We start from the raw sequence: 20,302 nt of genomic DNA on the forward strand, positions 1-20,302 counted from the left end.
CATGTCAGGCAAATGTCTAACATGAAGGCATCACAGCTTGGGTAGGTCACAGAGGAGAAGGGGCAACTTGACACAGAATGCCATGTGGGAGAGACTGCCCTGCATGGGCCGTAACATGCAGTTCTACCCTAAGAAGGCAGCTGAAGAATTTGATCACTGGGTTTTGTTTTTGGGGAGAACGGCATTGTGCATGCGTCTGATGAGAATGGCTGACAATGGGAATTAGGTGATGGAAAAGGCTCCTAAGGGGGAGGGGGTCTGAAATTAACGTCCAACACTGATGTTGCAGGTCTTGCAGCTGGGATCTTTCTTGGCATCAGCGGTTGACAAGCTCATTAGCTGATGACCAGTAATTTCTGCAACTGTGCCGAGGGAGAGATCCACAGGGTCAGTGTAAATCACTTCCAAGTTTACATCCTGTGCATGGTGGTAAACCATGACCCCGTCTTCTTCAGTGCAGGTCAGAAATTTGTTATCCTGCAAGTTCAGCTGAGGGAGGCGCTGCTTACAGAATTCGTCTCCCAGTGATCCAGCAGGCGCGATGACGAGGATGACATAGTGGTAGGCTGTGTACATGCAGTAGAAGTCCCCAAAGTACAAGTTAGTATTTGGGTTGAACAGTTTTTCCGCTGCAATCTCAAACCTGTATCTTCCATAAGGCGAATCTTGCGGGGGCTTCCCAGTGTTGAATTCGGTGTTGCAGCTAAAGAAGATGCCTTCCAGCTTCCCGCTGATTGGAGAGCCGTGGCTGCCGCTGTTATCCTTGACCGATGGCTGCAGCGCATTTCCGTGCTGTGCTCTAGAAGTGAAGGATGGGCAGTTTGGTTTATTTTTACAAAGGTATTGGAGAGCAAGACATTGACTATTCAAAAAGCATTGCCCCCAGAGTAACAGCATTTCAACCCCAAACAAAGAAAAAACATGTTCATATTGGTAGAAAGGAACAGCGAAGGAGAAATCCAAAGCAGATGTGTATATATCACATCAGCTATATCACATCAGATATACACATCAGAGTTATTTTATAAAGTGTACCCTTGAAAATGTCACATATGATGATGCATTTGGGCTGGGAACGCATGCATTGTACAGTAAGAGTAATCAGCTGTGAGGGGCGGCAGCTGCCTGTTGAGTACAACTCTGTGGCATGTCATTACAAGACATGTGGGTTAGTGGCTGGGTAATGTATGGAATGACTTTGTGAAGCAAGAGCGATAGCTGATCCTAGGCAGGCCAGAGCCCTGGTTGAGGAGCCTTATCCTCGAGCAATGTGTTGGGAAAATCCTATATTGGTGACAAAAAAGGTCCTCTACCAGTCGAAGATTTTTGAGAAATCTCTGTGTAGTCAGGACATTTGATAACACAGGGTTTGGATCCTGCAGAGGCACGTGGATCCTTCCCCTGACACATGCGGACTCACGCTCCTGTTCCTTCCATCAGCCTCTGCTGGCGGAATGGAGCCGTGGGATCAAAGTCCTCATCTGGGCTATCTTTTTTGCTCTTCCAGCTCAGGAATGTCCAGGGTGGGTCATCAATGGGCAGAGCTGAACATTCACGTTGGGGGGGGGGGGCTGACAGCGTATGAGAACTCTTTGACATTTCTAACTCTGCGGTAGCTTGGCTTTTCCAGTGAAGTGGCTCAGCAAATTTTAAAGGTTTGTTTAGAACCCTCAGGACTTCCACCATTTATTTTCAAAATAATAATAAGAACAAGACAGAGTGAGGATTAGCTAAATACCAAATACCTAAACCCAGATGAATACAGAAAGACTGCTATCAAAAGAATAATTGGAGAAGGGGTGGGTGGCCGTTGTTGAATGACAGCAGAGCGACACCTGGTGGCTGGTTAAACTCATTGCAAGTGAGTGTTTCCTGTAGAGCGGGCAACGTTATCAGGCACCTACACATCCCTCCTCCTTTCAAGTGGGCTGATTCCTGCAAACTGCAACCTTCGCAGGAGTCCTCTCCACTTCCTCACAGGGGCTTGAGCATTTTTTTTCCAGTTGGGGACTGTGAGAGGCAATGGGGGCTGCTCTTGGCTGGTGGTTCTCCTATTAGTCTGTATTTTTCTCCACATTATGGAGAGACTTCCTGGGATGCAGCAGGAAGGCACCCGATCTCTGAATCTCCAGGAAACTGTCCAAAGCAGAACTAAGGGATTATGGCTCATTGTCCTACAGTTTGGGATTTTGATTGCTGTGCTTTAATGCACATAAATCAAATTGTTGTTGTGTTTCTTGCTTTAGCTGTCATTGTGAGGTGCCTTGGTGCTTTATTTAGAGAAAGCCCAGCTAAAAGTGCCCTAAATAAATAAAATAAATATACAAAGCAAAATCAACAAGCAGTCTTTAATCCATTAAAGCAAATCAACACCTATCAGCAGATTTGTGCATGTGTGTCACTTTCTGGATTAGAAACCACACGTGTAAAATCAGTTGGATTAATATCTACGTCCATCCATAACACAGCTACCGTTCTAACCAGGTGGCAGAGCCGCCTTTGGCTCTCCAGGGTAGAGATACACATTACACTGATGAGGTGTCTGATCCCCCTCCCAGGCCCAGTCATCTGTTTGAGGTGTGTGTGTGAAAGCGACTAGATTCAACCTCATGGTCTCTGTGCTTCCACAGATTACTAAATGGCTATCTCCACTCACAGCCCTGGTTGTTCAATGCAGCAGCCCATCCCTAGGAATTGTCTATGCGATCCCTCCTCCAAATGGGCACAACAGGAAAACATGCCGCATGAAGCTACCCTGCACCGCATCAGACCATTGGTTTGCCCAATCCAGTGTTGACTGAAGATGTCAAGGATTGCACCCAGGATCATCTGCATTCACAGCAGATGTTCTACTACTATGGAGCCATCTGTTTGGCATGCAGCTCTTTCACTCATGGCAATCCACTGGAACGCTGAGAATCTTATTTTTGCTGAAGACCAGGTAAAAACGCTTTTTCCATATTCTTAATCTTTATTTTTTTTAAATATCCACTCTCAGATATGAGAATAGTACAGATTATAAATTCACATAAAGAAATAACAAGCTGCTAATTAATTTTACCCGCAGGATCACATATCTACAGATCATGCCAACAGGTTGCTCTAAAGTTAAATGTAGGAATTCTTCCTGATACCTCTGCTGCATGGAGAAGACCGCATTCTTCTTTTATTCTCTGGGGTGAGAAAGGTTGCGACTCCCTTACCTGATGTAATCAAAGTATTCTTTGTGCTGGTTCCGATAAAAGACTGAAAACTTCAGCATGCGTCCAGAAATCACTTCTGCTTTTTCCAAAAGCTGTGTTAAGTGGACCTTTGAATAATCTGTGAACACAAAACATTTCGCTAGTGTTAGCATACGGGCCTGCCCCCCCTTCCCGGACGGGATCTGGCAACCCGCTGTGCTGACACTGGACTACTCCGCTGGCCGCGCGCCCGCCCCAAACGCTACGGGACGGCCGCTGCGCGCTCCGTCGTCACGGACTCGGACGCTCCTGCGAGTGCCGTGCAGCTAGCAGTTAGGAAGCAGATGCAGGGGCAGCCTTCGGTGAACCAGAGGGAAGTCATGTTCCTGTATAGGCTCTATTCCAGCTGCAGCCATGTCAAGAGAAGCAGAATGTCAGGAAATCCGTGTCAAGCACCCCCCCCTTGCAACATCCAACGCTTAATGGATCATCAGCAGCCATTCAGATATCCTGATGACTCATTCCTCCACCTCAGCAGCAGCGACCCCAGGACATTTGCACAGATCGCACCCATTGTTCCTGAATGCTAATCTCGTCAGCAGAGAAGTTCCAGTGGCAAAAGCCACTGGAATTAGAATAGATTTCCAAATTCTCACGACTCCACCCCAAGCCACAGATTAAGTCTGTTGTCAACTTTTGTCACCTGGGAACCTAGGAGGGGTGAAACCCTTCTCCCCGCCCCCAGAAAAACAGTATAACTGGGGTGCTCCGAGCCCATTCACTCTCTCTCTCCCTTGGGCCTTCCCCTCCATACTGCCTGGCACTCTGCCAGTGGGGGTGTTCATGCTTGGACACCTAGCCCCCCCCCCCCGTCCCCTTTTTATCCCCCACAGCTGCATGGAATTCAGGACGGACAACTACTCTGAAGAGAGGTGCAGTATATTTCCTCCTCTGCCTGCCACATGGCAAAAGTCTCTTTATTCCTCTCTTTGATTCCTAGACTCTGTATGTGATGTGATGTGTATGTGCAGTTTTGTATGTGCGTGTGAACATATAATCTGAGTAAATTCCTTTTAACCTAATTCCATTGCTTCTGCCTCTTTACTGGTCATGGTATGGACTCTGGTAGATAAAGGTTGCATCCCAGCTCAAGTTATGCCCATTGCCGGTTATTGATTCGCTAATTCCCCCATATAACAATTCATAACCGGGCATTTTGGCTAACAGAATTGGTGGAGAATGCGGGCAACCCTGTGAGCATTTCAGGCACACAGACGTAGGAGAAAGTCCATGACCTTGTAAATTTGGCAAGGAAGCGTGTGTGTGTATGTGTGTGTGGCTCTAGAGAGCACTATTTTGTGGGTTGGCTTTCCCCCCCCTTCATCTCTGCCCACCACTCGTCTCAGCCGCCCGCCGGGCCACCTTCCCGGCAATGCAAGGGAGACGGGTGTGTGTCGCCCTGGGAACCGCATCTCTTTCTTGAGATTCCCCATTTTGAATGGCTATCTGGGATGGGTTACTGCAGAGTAGGTTTTGCACGTAGACATCCTGCACCTACACGTAGGCAAATATAATATCCCCTTCCTGGAAGATTGCTCGATAGGAAAAACCTCCCCCCCCATTTTGCTAGGGTTAAAATACCCGCCCCCAGTTTCTTTCAAGAGGCCAGGAGAGCCCAGATTCTAAACAGCACAGAATCTGCCCAGTGGAAGCCTGCTTAGTAAATAAAGCAGGAGTCCATTTCAAACTGGCCAGAAGAGCCAAGAGAGCAGTTTGAATTGTCAGGGACCCTTAGCTGAAGGAGATAGGCAGGGCTACCCCTTTTAAACTGCCAGAGAGCCTGAGTAGTTGTTCTGTTTTGTGATGGCCAGGTGCCAAGGAAATAGTCTCTAGGGCTGAGCCACGGATATAACTCAGAACCCCTTTGCAGAGACTTTGCAGAAAAGGCTAAGCAAAGGACATAGCTTATGCCCCCCCCCCAGACTAAAATAGCCTTGCCCGACACAGGTAGGAATCCTGGTGGGTGGCAAGACTTCCCAGAGAGTGCAGTTAGTCTTTTTAGGACTTGGCAGAGTAAATAACCCAAGCCCTGCCGAGACTTCAGTGCCAGAGTGGCCAGTCTTTTCAAAAGTGGGAAGGAAAAATTCCCCACTTGGTACAGAGACTTTGCAGACTAAAACAGTCTTGCCAGAGCGCAGGTAAAACAATCCTAGCAGTCTTGGTGAGGCTCCCCAGAGAGAGAATAAAGTCTTACTGGAAACCAGGGAGGTGAACTTTCCTGTGTGCCAACTGAGACAGCAGCACAAGTTAGTGATCTTGCCAGAAGAGGTGCAAGTGCCCGTCCCTCTGCCAAGACCTTTTAGGGAGTTGCCTGATTTTCCAGAGAGTGAGTAAAGCAAACTTCCAAATAAGTGAGGGGTCAGGCGACTTAGGCAGCCTGCGCTCACCTACCGGAAAAGTAATAGCAGACGGACAGGAGAGTCCTGACTGCGGCCGAGGACAGGAGAAGCGAGTCACCTGATTCCTCCCCCCCCCTTTTTAGAAAGTGACGGGTATAGCCAGCGAGCGAGGGCTCAGCTTTCCAGAAGGTGCATTTTTGAAATTAAGCCCCGCCAAGGGTTAGGAGGAAAGGATTAAACTGCCTGAAACTCTCCGCCTGGAGTAGAGCTCCTTAAGGGTAAAGCCAGGAGAGACTTAGGTTTTTTACGCCATTCCGCCCGGGGATTGGAAACCAGGAACGTAGTAGTGTAGAGGCAAAAAGATTCCTCGCCCCAGTACATTGGAACTAACCGAAAGCACCATGTACAAAAAGCAGCAGAGTCTCCCACGTCTGGAGAGGTGGATGGCAAAACGGGGTGATAGCCCTTGAGAGGAAGGAAGTTTTAAAACTGAAAACCCCTTGAAAACTTTAAAGGAAGCATTGCAAACCTTCTGCGAGAAGGAGAAACCCTCCTCCTCCAAGAAAGACAAGTTCATGGCATGGGGACTGTACACTGCGCTCCATGACTGTATGGAACTGCTAAATGAGAGTAAGGGAGCATTTGACGAGGCAGAACAGCTTGCTGCCATAGTCCAACAACAAGCCGCTGAAATTCAAAGCCTGAAGCTGGAAAAGCAGATGGCCACAGTCTCTCTCCTAGAGACAACTAAAGAAAGGGACTGCCTAACCCTCCAAAATAGAGATCTCAGGATGCAGTTGCAAGATGCACAAGAAAAATCGGCCCAGGCTGCCCAAGCCGCCAGTTACATGGTAGAGCAGTCCAAGAAAAGGCACGAGGCTGCTTCACACGAAGCCTGTGCACAGGAGATCCAAGCTTTAAAACAAAAGTTGGAACTCCAACACTCCCTTGTAAGCACAGTGCGACCGCACCTGGGGGATTCCTTCCCCCTCCATTCTGTTTTACCCCCGATAGAGGAGCGCAGCTCTCTGGCCACCCCGGAATGGGAAAACGAATCCCAGGAGCCGGCCCCTCTAAAGCCAGTGGTGACAAAGAATGTCACCACACAACAGGGAAGGCAGGCGGTGGTGACTAAACTGGTCACCGAAGCCAGACCTTGGTCTGGAGAAGAGTTAAAGGCAGCAGTTGCACATGTGGGACCCCTTAACCATGGTCACATGGTTGACTACTGCCTCTACCTCGTACCCTACCGCTGATGCGGAAGACCTAACCACCTTGGCCATAAACTGCACCCCGCATCACGAGCAAGCTCGGATGCATGCTTTCATATCGTCTCGGGACCTGAGACATATGGAAATAATGCCCTGGATGCGAGAAATGTTAGAGTTCATCCGGATAGGTGAACTAGCCCCAGCCATTTTTTGGGCAGACTATCAAAAACCAGGAGAGGAACCTGAGGCATATGTAATGCGCAAACAGCTGCTGGCACGCTTAGCTAAAATTGTCATTAACAATCAACATGGGGAGCCGGACTACAATGATAAAAACTTCACAGTGCCGTTAGTAGACAATTTGGACCCTGACACCAGAGTTATTGCCGGCCTGATATCTGTGGGTGACATACCCTGGGAAGGAGTAAAGCGGAAAATTTGGGAGGCTGCTAGACTTCTTAGAATAAAACAAGCCCAAAGCGCTGAGAGAGAAAGGCACCCTCCAGAGCCAATCCAGGCTATCACGTATTCCAATGACAGCCCCCACTCTCAAGCCAGCCCAGATCAGGCTCCGCAGAGTTCACGAAGGAGAGGTTGGAACCAAGTTCAGGAAAAAGAGGCAAGCCAAGGCTGGAGAGAAAGAGGCTCTCGTTCTAAACATTCGCAGCCTTCTTCCTTCCATTCTCGGAAACCCTACCCCACAGGCGACTCTTGCCCAGCCAACTCCCTTCCAAACGCTCCCCCCTTACCTGCAGAGACAGGGCACAAAGCAGACTTCTCACAGCAATTCAGGTCTTCTGTGTATAAGCCCTCCTCCGCTGCAGGTCAGGATCCCCTTCGATCAATGGCATGGGGTCGCTTGCAAAGCAGAGGGGCAAACTCTGCGCTCTTGCTGATCTAGACAGCCCCGCTCCAACTACTGACCCTACTACTAAAGGTCTTCCCCTTAAGGGAATGGACAGAATCAGAAGACTAATTCAAACCCAGAACCAGCTAAAAACCTTAATGGAAGTGAACAAGGCTCTGAAATTGGAACTAGTCCATAGGGAGAATAAAATCCAGGAATTAACAAAACTTAACAAGGAACGAGATTTGGAGACTGAGAGTCTCCCCAAGAAAAATCAGGAATCAGAAGCTGCTCTTAAAACCAAGAAACTCCAGACTGACTTTGGCAAAATGAACCTCCAACTAGAAAGGAACAGAGTGGAAACTGACAACTTAAAATCACAACTGCAAAGTGTGCTGGAGTGTCATAGAACCACGGAAGCCAAATTAAAAACTCTAGAGAAATCCTACTTGGAAATGGAGTCAAAAATGTTACAAGGTGGCAAAGCGAAAGCAGGATTTCCAGTCGTGCAAGAAACAGGACTGCCTGGCAAATCTCAGGCAGGCTCTCTGTTTCCAAATGCATTAAAAAAGAAAACCCAGCCCAAACCAGCCATTCAGTCAGACCAGAATTCTGACTCAAGTCAGCCTCGTCCTCTTCCCAACCTTACAAGCCTAAATGGGAGGGGATGCAAAGTGGAACCTTCAAGGACCAACACAAAAACTATGCCTCAGAGCCTCCCAGGACTGAAGCAGCATATTTGGGAGAGCTATTCACCCTTAATGCAAGAGAAAGGCTGGAAAGCACAGGTCCAGAACACACCTTTTTTCTTACTGGACCCACTTAATACATGGAAAGGACCACAGCCCTGGTGGAAGAAGCCACCACAAACATGGCAAAGTCTTGAATTTGTGTTTTATTTAACCCTTGCTTTACAGAATTCACTTGGATATACACAGGCTTCTCTGCCAGTCTTCTTAAAGGAACTCTGTGTAGGCACAGAGATGCAACCTCATTAGGAATATAGTACGTGTGCCATGATTTTTATTTTATAGGTGTTCTGAGAAAGTTCATACCTCATGTGTTATATTTTGCTTCTATCCTTTTATTTTGGAGTCTAACGTTTTAAATTCATTCTAAGTTATTGTGGATAGTTCAAATGTTTTCAACTTTGTTTTGCAGCAAACAAATTTATAGAGCTGTTCTAAACAAGCACCCTAGTAGAACAGCTTCTTGGTTTCTCTAATTTTGTGTTTCTTAAGTGTGTAACTTTCTTGAAAGTGTGACTGTGTTATCTTGACCTAATTGATCTAGTTTGTGTTATTGCTAGCAATCTGCAGATATTTCTTATAATCAGGTAACCCATGGTGATCACCTTTAGTTTAATGATTTTTCTATTTGAAGATTTTACAGTTTTCTTGTATGTCATGATGTGCAGTTGTAATGAAACCTCCCTGGGTCAGACAAGTCTATCTGGCACAGGAAAAGGATAGTTATATAACGTGTTTTTCTCCTACAGGAAATAGAGTTGTGTGTGTGGTAAATATGATAAATCGATATTTAGGGTACATGCTTTTGTGAAGATCCGGCCAATCTCACAGAAACATCTGCCTTGGTTCCCCAAAAGTACAATGCGGTTTGCGCAAAATTGGCATGGGGCACCAAATGGAAATATGCAAGGGAGCACGCTCCCCCAAGTGCCTGTATGTTTGCAAGGGAAACTAGTATGTGTGTGTGTCAATGCCCCTTCCCACGGTACCTGGGAAAAGGCAAGGAAACCATTACAGTGTACACATAGGATAAGATATATATATAAGGTTAATTTTACTGCGCAGTAAAAGTTTCCTCTTTAGTAGATGGTAGTATATTTGTAAACCTAGATTCTGCCTTTTGTAAATATGTGAAAAGTGAATAATGAAGGGGAGAGCCCCGCGTGCTCTGCCCCTCCCCCCACAGCTCCCGGCCCCTCTTCATTCGGTTTTATAGCTATTATTACTGTGTTGGAGAAACATGAAGGTGAAAGTATGTTGACATGGTGTGAGGAAAGAAGGTGTTTAGCATATAATAGATAAAAGGATGGCTAATGCTTTGGGACTGCAGCCCATAAGCAGCGGCCAAAAAGGATTGTATTGTTATAAGAAGGTCAGTGAAAAGTTTGAAGTGTACATGAATAAGATGATCTCAAGAGTGGTGACTAAAAATAAGGTGGGGCTGCAATCCTAAATGATGCAGCAGCTGAATGAGTTCATCCAACATGGTAATAATCTGTAATCCAAGCAATAGGATTCCCCCCCCCCATTTTTATTTTTTGTTCCTCCAAAATGTTAGGGTTGTTTCCAGGAAAACAGCAATCCGGGCTCTCTCTAGCCCCCTGAAGCAACCCCCAAGCTCTCATTTTAGTTGCAAGTTTTGGTTCTTGCCTGTCATGGCAGATCCCATTAATGCAGCTCAATGTACATAGTGCACTCTGCACATGCCCAGTGGTGCCACACAGCCTTCTGACGCGGGGTACACCTCACGGAAACAATCCTTTCCTCCTCATGCATTCAGAGGAAAGGAGGGGGGGAGAAGATATACAATCTACTTTTATTTTTGAACCACTGTTATTTTTTGAACTTGGAACTCTTTAAAGGAAAGAAATATAATCAATTTTTTTTAAATTTGAAGTTGAGAATTTTTTTTGAAGTTTTTATGCCTGATTTGAAGTTGAGTTGAAGTTTTTACTCAATTTGAAGTTGATTTGAAGTTTTTGAATTTGGTTTTTTTTTTAAAGAGAAAAATATCAGATTTTGAGCTGGGTTCATTTTCTTTTGAATTGTTGTATGATTTTGGTCTTTTTTTTCTGTTTTTGAATTTATTTTTGAGAATTTTGAAAAGTCCTGATTTTTGTTTGTTTCAGCCTAGCTCCTTCATTCCCTGGCATGCTAACAAGGCTATCTGGGATATGAAGGGGGGGGTGGAGAAGCAAACCGCCACTGGAAGGGTCTCTTCCTTCCCCTCTTGTGATCTTGTGATACACATTGCATGGTATTCATTAACAGTCTTGTTTTCTGATCCATGCCAACCAACCAGGAGAACCGGAAAGAAGAGTAACCCCCCACCAATTGTGTTCTGTTTACAGTGTTCAACTTTCTCTCCTTTAAGAAACCTCAATGCTTTATGCATACTACAATGTGTGTACTGTCTTTGGTTATTATGGCAGCCTGCATCAGGCTGCTCCCTGATCTAACTTGCTCAAACACCACTTGTCTCTATCATATGAATACTTGCCTGCTTAATAAGCAACCAGGTACTCCCTCCCCTTGGGAAACAAGGGAAAGAGGAACAAAATGTCTTCATGCTCTATTTTAGCTTTGCAACTCTGCTCTCAGCAACCAATGCTAGTTATGTATGCCTGCTTTTTGGCTAGATTTCTCCCTGCAAGGGCCCCTTCTACCAGAAGAGCCAACTGCATTCAGCTCTCTCCATCGCAATGACTTTTGTTTTATTGACTCTGCTTTAAGGTGCAATGCGAGTGCAAAGCACCCCCCCAAGCCATTAATGTGTCTAAGTAATATTGTTAAGTATGCAAGCCTCTACTCCCAAGCACCCACAACTACTGCTGGAACTCCCTGCTGTATGCTCCTCCTTTGTTCCTCTATGCCACCTCCAGGCAGGAGACTCCTGGTCAGCAACAATCCTGCTGCAGCCAGCCTGCGGGCAAGGTGCCCCAAAGGTCACCAAAGGAGGGAGGGTAGTCAACAATGGGCTTGCGAGAATGCACAGGGAAGGGAACAACTACGAAATCTTTCATTGCTGACAGGGCATAATTAAAAATTGGATCTCTGCTTTAAAACCAAGTGTCTCCCCCTCCCATATAGCAGTCAGTTTCTGTGTAACCCTCGTATCTATGTATTGCCGTAACTGGTTCAAGTGGGACCCTGTGCTGATATTTATATCCAGGGCAACCCTATTGCCAACCTCCTGGGCAGACCTGGATGCCCCAAAAACGACCTCTGACAACTGATCCAGCCACTGCTGCTTCAGTTGCTCTCGCCAAGAAGGGGGTGTGATTTTCCATGTATTGTCAATGTACCATAAGGCTGCAAGGGACTGCCCCTTGGAGCCACTATGTTTGTTTTGCCTAGTTTAAGTCTGTGAATCTTCCATATGTTTTAATATCATTGTGTAGTAACCCCCAGACCTTTCAAGCATAAGGCCCTAGTCCCCTACAACTAGAGACATGCACTTTCTGTGTGACTTTTCTTTGAGGTTGAAGCCTTTATTTTCCCCCCCAAATAAAATCATTTTCTTGCAAAGCATATGATCAAGAATGAAAGTGAGATGTGCAGTGCCCGAGCCAACATGCCTTGAGAAGAAGAGCCAATTCCAGCCGGCTGAAAGCAACCATTAAGATTTTGTTTAACCCTTCCCTGACTGTAGAACTTTGAGCTCTTTTTGGACTCCAGGGGGGGTGATGTTTTGGTTTATTCTTTCCTTTTCCAAGGCACCTTCAGCAGATCACCAGCGGTCTATCTCACTATTTTAGTTTCATAGTTTAGAAATATAATTTGAGTTTAGTAAGAGCATTGCTTTATTTGCTGTTTATCTGTATTGAATGTATTTGAAGATTGAACCTGCTGCATTGAGCCATCCAATGTAGTTGTTTTAAATATGCTTGCAAATTCAAGAATTCATATTCCTCTCTAAAGTGTACTGAGTTCCATAGGCAGTCCCCTTTTAACCTGGCCTGGTTTTAGATTAGCAAATGGTTCCCAAACTCCTTTGGCCATTGCAACCTGGTTTCTTTTTAGATCTACAATCAAGACCTCAAGAAGAAAATTGTGTTGCCATATCAGACGGAGTCTTCAACGGCGACAAGGGGGGGAACTGTTAGCATACGGGCCTGCCCCCCCCTCCCGGACGGGATCTGGCAACCCGCTGTGCTGACACTGGACTACTCCGCTGGCCGCGCGCCCGCCCCAAACGCTACGGGACGGCTGCTGCGCGGTCCGTCGTCACGGACTCGGCCGCTCCTGCGAGCGCCGTGCAGCTAGCAGTTAGGAAGCAGATGCAGGGGCAGCCTCCGGTGAACCAGAGGGAAGCCATGTTCCTGTATAGGCTCTATTCCAGCTGCAGCCATGTCAAGAGAAGCAGAATGTCAGGAAATCCGTGTCAAGCACCCCCCCTTGCAACATCCACCGCTTAATGGATCATCAGCAGCCATCCAGATATCCTGATGACTCATTCCTCCACCTCAGCAGCAGCGACCCCAGGACATTTGCACAGATCGCATTGTTCCCATTGTTCCTGAATGCTAATCTCGTCAGCAGAGAAGTTCCAGTTGCAAAAGCCATTGGAATTAGAATAGATTTCCAAATTCTCACTACTCCACCCCAAGCCACAGATTAAGTCTGTTGTCAACTTTTGTTACCTGGGAACCTAGGAGGGGTGAAACCCTTCTCCCCGCCCCCAGAAAAACAGTATAACTGGGGTGCTCCGAGCCCATTCGCTCTCTCTCTCCCTTGGGCCTTCCCCTCCATACTGCCTGGCACTCTGCCAGTGGGGGTGTTCATGCTTGAACACCTAGCCCCCCCCCCGTCCCCTTTTTATCCCCCACAGCTGCATGGAATTCAGGACGGACAACTACTCTGAAGAGAGGTGCAGTATATTTCCTCCTCTGCCTGCCACATGGCAAAAGTCTCTTTATTCCTCTCTTTGATTCCTAGACTCTGTATGTTATGTGATGTGTATGTGCAGTTTTGTATGTGCGTGTGAACATACAATCTGAGTAAATTCCTTTTAACCTAATTCCATTGCTTCTGCCTCTTTACTGGTCATAGTATGGACTCTGGTAGATAAAGGTTGCATCCCAGCTCAAGTTATGCCCATTGCCGGTTATTGATTCGCTAATTCCCCCATATAACAATTCATAACCGGGCATTTTGGCTAACACTAGTAAGAAGCAAAACATCATAAAAAAAAACATTTTAAGGTGAATTGCATTGTGTGTTGTCTTATAATAATGTTAGCTGCCCTGAGCCCAGCCTTGGCTGGGAATAGATGGCAGGGAATCAATCAAAAATAAATAAAACCATAGAATCATAGAATTGGAAGGGACCACCAGGGTCATCTAGTCTAGTATTAATTTGTAGTATTCTTCTTTCCCTTCCTAAGCCACAACCTTCGACAGGAAGAACTGATGAGAAAACAACCTGCGCCCCAAGGTCATTCACCTTCTTACCCAGAACCGCATAGTCTCTTTTAATACGTTCTGGGCTGTGTCGGGCAATATCATTTGTTACCACATGAATGAGCAAGAAAGGGTAATAATCTGTGAGCTTGGTGAGTCTTCCTACCCTTTCTGTCACATCCTGAATTCATGCACCTGTTATACAGCAGACCTCTCGAAATGACAAGTCCGGTCGGCACACCTTAGACTCTACCCCTCTCAGTAGGGAATCCCCAATCACCAGAACACACCTCTTCCTTAATTGGAAAGCAGAAGATCGAGTCCTCTCATGTGCAGGAGCCTGAGAAATTTCTTTCAAGCTTTGGGGGTGGGGGTAGCCCTTGTTCCAGTGGTCCAGAATCTGTATCTATGCGGAGTTCCTGGAACTGATTGCTGAGCAACAGAGGATGAGAATGAGTCCTGATTGTCCGGCTCCTGTGGGTCACATTCTTCCATACACCCTCCTCCTGTGTTGCTTGTGCGTCCATTTGTTGAGATTCCTTACCATCCTCCTCCTGTTGCCCCCTAAAGAGTGCTTCATGCGTTGTGTCCATGAACTCTTCACCCTCCTTTATAAAATGGAGCGTGGACAAGCACGCCTCGAGTCCCTGTATGTTCTCCTCCAGCAGGGCTACCAACTTACACTTACTGCAAGTATAATTAAGAAAGATGTAGACAAGCTGGAACGTGTCCAGAGAAGGGCAACAAAGATGGTGAGGGGTCTGGAGACCAAGTCCTATGAGGAAAGGTTGAAGGAGCTGGGTATGTTTAGCCTGAAGAGGAGGAGACTGAGAGGGGATATGATAACCATGTTCAAGTACTTAAAGAGCTGTCATATAGAGGAGGGTGCCGAGTTGTTTTCTGTTGCTCAAGAAGGTCGGACCAGAACCAACGGGTTGAAATTAAATCAAAAGAGTTTCCGTCTAGACATCAGGAAGAATTTTGTAACAGAGCGGTTCCTCAGTGGAATAGGCTTCCTCGGGAGGTGGTAAGCTCTCCTTCCCTGGAGGTTTTTAAGAAGAGTTTAGATGGCCATCTGTCAGCAATGCTGATTCTGTGACCTTAGGCAGATGATGAGAGGGAGGGCATCTTGGCCATCTTCTGGTCACTAGGGATGTGGAGTGGCGGGAGGTAGTTGTGAATTTCCTGCATTGTGCAGGGGGTTGGACTTGATGGCTCTGGTGGTCCCTTCCAACTCTATGATTCTATTATTCTAATTATTGTTACCCTCAGGTAAGAATACAAACATGCCACAGACCTTTCATGTTACTGCCTCAGCTCCCTCACTAGCCACACGGCTGTGATCCATTGCTGGAGTTGTTCAGTGAGTTTGCTGCACTTGCCTGATAGCTGCCCTGACAAACTGCCTCTCAAGACTCCCTGTCTCACACACAGCAACCTCAACTACTGCTCCACAGCCACTTCAGCCACTCCAGCTACAGCTGTCTCTAAGCTGCTCCTCTGTCTCTCACCCCAGCTGCTCAGGCCATCTAGCCTCTTTTTAAAAACCTCCAAGGAAGGAGAGCTTACCTTCTCCCGAGGAAGCCTGTTCCACTGAGGAACCGCTCTAACTATTAGAAAATTCTTCCTAATGTCTAGAAGGAAACTCTTTTGATTTAATTTCAACCCGTTGGATTTAAACCCCTCCTTTCCATTTTCCTGACCTGAATCAGTTCCTGGAGACCCCATTTGCCCCATTGGGAGAATCATGCAGCCAACTTTGCAATCTTGAGAGCTAGCGTGGTTAGGATGCTAATCTGGTGAATCGGGTTGGTTTCCCCACTCCTACACATGAAGCCTACTTGATGTCCTTGGGCTAGTCACAGTTCTCTCCAAGCTCTCTCAGCCTCACCTACCTCACAAGATATGTGTTATGGGGAGAGGAAGGGAAGGAGATTGTAAATTGGTTTGAGTCTCCTTAAAAGGTAGAGAAAATTGGGATATCAAAAGCCACTCTTTTTCTTCTTCATCATCAACAGGGAAAATAACCGTTTGGGAAGAAGGTGGAACGGAACATGGGTGGGTAAAAGATTTAACCCCCCCACATTCACCTCAGCCCCTGACTGGAAATCAGCTGCACCCAGTTGTTATTTTGTAGTAGAAAACCTACTGAAGGACTGCTAATGGATCTTCAAGCCTTATTTAGTTGGACCCTGTGTGTACTCTCTTTAAGGAGTCTCAGCCAGCTATTTTCTCTGTGAAATGATGCTGTATGATCCATGTGCATCTGTTACATCTACACTTAACATTAAAAAAAAAACACCTTTGGTGTATATTGAAGCAACTAGAGTAAGTTAATTATACCCCACTTTCCCCCCAGTGGGGATCCAAAGTGCCTTACAAATGAATTATCCTCTCCTTCATTTTATCCATACAACACCCCTGTAAGGTAGGTTAGGGCTGAGTGTGTAGGACTGGCCCAATGTTTCCATGGCAGACTGTGGATTGAACCGAGGTCTCACAGATCATAGTCTGACACACTAACCACTACACCATGCTTGTTCTCAAATCTATAAGGATGATGCTGGATTTAGAGCTCCCTCCGAAAGCCACTAATCTATCATTTTTTTAATCATATAAGGAGTTCAAGGTGGCATACACGGTTCTCTTCTCCATACAGAAACTTTGGGGACAGCATCTGAAATAGTAATGTTATTTGTTTGTTTAGTACATATTTATGAACCCTTTCTCCAAGGAGCTCATGGTGATATGCATGGGTCACCTCTGCTCTATGTTATCCCTGCAGCAACCCTTCGAGGTACGTTAGGTGGAGAGCGCATGACTAGCCCAAGGTCACCCAGTAAGTTGCACAGCAGAGTGGGGATTTGAACCCAGGTCTCCCCTGTCCAGGAATTTAACCACTACACCAAGCTATCTCTCCTTGGCTTGCCTTTTCCTTGGTGAAGGGTTAGTAGGTGGGAAGGGACACAGCTGTATTCTGTGGGAGGGGAGAGGAAGTGGCCTGGAATGTTTTGCAGAGAAAGAAGTGGCAATCTGCACATCTGTGTTTCTGGTGCCAGCAAAAGACAGTTCAACACAAGACACATTTATCGGCTGCTTCTTTTGTATGGGCCGGACTCTTTTACTAGAGCCCTTACCTGCTGTACAAAACTCTATGATTTCACTCCATTCTGAAACCATGTAGTCACCATCCACTTGTTTCGATGCCGTCTGTACTGCTACTGTGTACTCGGTTCTTGGGCTCAGGAACCAATGGCCGCGGACCGTCATCGGCAGAGGAACAGCTTTTGCCACAAGCTTCGTGGGTACGTCCTAGTTTGGCAGACAAATAGAGGAGGAAAGAAGTCGGGTATGGAGAAAAATATCAAGCATCACTTTCTCCCGTATGCTAGCTCTCTCTGTGCCCCCACCTGTTTCAGCATGGTTACTGGCCAAAGGGACAGGACCTTCTCTGTGCTGGCACCCAACAAACTGAAACTTGGCGAAATACCCAGGTTTAGGCACAAGTCTAAAATGTTCCTTTTCACCCAAGCTTTTAACTGAAGATATTTAGTTGTACTGTTTTAAAATATATTTATATATAGATCTCTATATAGATATAGTCATATCCAAAAACAAGCACATGGATCATATGTTTGTGTGTGTGTGTTTCAAATGTCAATAAACAATATTCTGTTTTCTCAACAGCAATTTAGCCATTCTGCCACATGCTCACAATAGAAACAAATGTGATTGAAATTTAATGTAATCTGATTTTTTTATTTACTCTGATCTAAAACCTCCTTCTGTTATCTTTATATTCATTAGCTCAATGAAAATTGATTAATGCTAATGAAAATTAACACTTGGCAGACATGAGCCAAGGAGGCAAAGGAGTCTGCCTAATAATCCCTCTTCTTCAGCTAATGCTTTTTGATAAAGCTGTAGCATGTTAATCCAGAATGGCAGCCTCTGGTATTCTGCAGCAGGCTGATGCCTAAACCATGAAAATAAATTTGTATTTCAAACATTCACCTGTAAAGAGGGAGAGAAAATGCCCATCACTAGTCCCCGTGTACAGAATGTGAATAGGGATCTGTGCCTACAGCCCTGCTCCTGCCAACAAATGCCAGAGCGCTGGTCTTGGCACAAAAGGCTGAAATGCTGTCACGCTGACAAACGTTAAGTATCTGGCATGACTTTGCAAAAGCCCATAAAAGGCTTTCATTGCATAAGTTCGCCAGTGCAGCCAAATTCCTCCTTGATGCAAGTTAGTAGTCGCTAGCACAAAGGAGACAGTTTTGCTACTTTATTCACTGCATGCAGAGGCTACTCATAAACTAATTGCAAGAGGATCCGTCTCTCCCCCTCCAATGTTTATTTCAGTTTATTGGCCTGCAAAACAGGTATAACGACCTTGCGGTGTCCTAGTTTGAGATGCTGTGTGTGTGCGGATGTGAAGATTTGTGCCTGGTGCACAAAGCAGAGCCGCTGCATAGATTGACAGGAGCCGAGTGGTAAGCCGCAGTACTGCAGTCAAAAGCTCAGCTCACGCCCCGAGTTCAATCCCGACGGAAATCGGTTTCAGGTAACCGGCTCAAGGTTGACTCAGCCTTCCATCCTCTTGAGGTTGGTAAAATGAGTACCCAGCTTGCTGGGGGTAAAGTGTAGATGACTGGGGAAGGCAATGGCAAACCACCCCGTAAACATAGTCTGCCTAGTAAACGTCGGGATGTGACATCACCCCATGGTTCAGTAATGACCCGGTGCTTGCACAGAGGACTGTGTGTGTGTAAAGTGCCGTCAAGTCACAGCCGACTTATGGCGACCCCTTTTTATTTTTTAGGGTTTTCATGGCAAGAGACTAACAGAGGTGGTTTGCCAGTGCCTTCCTCTGCACAACAACCCTGGTATTCCTTGGTGGTTTCCCATCCAAATACTAACCAGGGCTGACCCTGCTTAGCTTCTGAGATCTGACGAGATCAGGCTAGCTTGGACCATCCAGGTCAGGGCGCACAGAGGACTACCTTTACCTTTACAAGCAAAACTGAGGCCATCACTTGTGAATTTAAAAATGACCAACTTCAGACTGACACCAGCTCCATGCTCACTTTCCATAAGCGCACACATGTGCTTGCATGGGCACACACAAAGACACTGCAGTTCTACGTTGATTATAGTTGTGTGCACAATATCCATCGCTAACACCTAATGGTGCTGTAAATGATATTTTAAAAAATAATAACTTGGCAGGCTAACAGCAGCAGAGAGAGGAGAAAACAGAAGAATCTTCATGTTGCTGCATACAAATAAGATAACTACTTGGCACCCATGTGGATTACCGAACTGACATGTGAGCATGCTGGGAACTATATTTTCAGAAACCTAAGCATCACAAGGAACCCAGGTGCACTGAAAAAAATATTATATGAAATAGTTTTTTTCCCTTTTGGAATGAAGGAATTGTTTTTTAAGACTCGTATAGTATGAAGAGGACTTTAAAAAAAATCCCAAAAAATCAGGGTCAAGTCTGCAATGGAGTGATTAAAATTTTAAAAAAGCTATCTATCACTTTTGCACCCCACAGTGGTTCTGAGGCAGATTTTATCGGTATCTGCTACAGAGCTCTCAAGGTCATGCTGGGTTTGATCACCACCGGCAAAGCTATCCACCACACAAAAGAAAGAGCACACTCTAGAACAGGGGTGTCAAACTCATTGGTTAGGAGGGCTGGATAAAACATAAATGTCACTTGGTCGGGCTGGGCCATGTGCGCATAAATAAATAAATAAATACCATAAAATGTAATGCCAGATACTGGAGATACAAAAAGACACAGGCAAAGTCAATTAATGATATTGTTTTTTACTTGAAACACAAAAAGGTTTACAACAATAAGATTCTTACAATATTTTCTTTTATTTAACAGATTTGTTATTTTGTAAAGTATGTTTGTATTTTAAGTAAAAAATAAAGTAAAAAAAATAATATCATTAACTTACTTTGAAAGTGTCTTCTATGAAGTTTGTATCGCTAGTCCCTGCCATTAATTCTGTTAAAAAAAATTAAACTAGGGGGCTGGCGAACCTGCAGTGGGCTCACCAGCCTAGATCTGGACGGAAGGTGGCATGGCTGCCTTGGCTGGCAAGCCCACAGCCAACTCACTAGCCCAGATCTGGACTGGGGAGGACTGGCTGCCTTGACTGGTGAGCCTGCAGTTCTCTCCCAGTCCAGAAAGAGAGAGAGAAGAGAGAGAGAAATAAAGAGGGAGAAAGAGAGAGGCAGAAAGAGTGAAACAGATAGAGGGAAGGGAGGAAGAGGGGGGAGGGGGAGGAAGGAAGGGAGGAAAGGGGGAGGGAAAGAAGGAATGAAAGGAAGGAGGGAGAGAAAGAAAGCGTGGGAAAGAAGGAGGGAAGGAAGGAAAGAAGGAAAGAGGGAGGGAAATAAAGAGGGAGAGAAAGAAGAGAAAGGGAGAAAGAAAGAAAGAAAGAAAGAAAGAAAGAAAGAAAGAAAGAAAGAAAGAAAGAAAGATC

General features: G+C 45.8%; 1 protein-coding gene across 1 annotated transcript in view; it reads right to left on the reverse strand.

Moving 5' to 3' along the window:
• Positions 1 to 264: 264 nt before the first annotated feature.
• PHYHIPL (phytanoyl-CoA 2-hydroxylase interacting protein like) overlaps positions 265 to 20,302 on the reverse strand; it is an 82,213-nt gene continuing 62,175 nt past the window's right edge. The window contains exons 3-5 of the mRNA XM_056849674.1: positions 16,928 to 17,102; positions 3,204 to 3,321; positions 265 to 799 (exon numbers count right to left, since the gene is read on the reverse strand). Of these exons, the coding sequence (XP_056705652.1) occupies positions 265 to 799; positions 3,204 to 3,321; positions 16,928 to 17,102 (828 nt within the window). The remainder of the gene's footprint in view (positions 800 to 3,203; positions 3,322 to 16,927; positions 17,103 to 20,302) is intronic.

This window comes from Euleptes europaea, chromosome 5, assembly GCF_029931775.1.
Source record: "Euleptes europaea isolate rEulEur1 chromosome 5, rEulEur1.hap1, whole genome shotgun sequence".
NCBI classification, from domain to species: Eukaryota; Metazoa; Chordata; class Lepidosauria; order Squamata; family Sphaerodactylidae; genus Euleptes; species Euleptes europaea.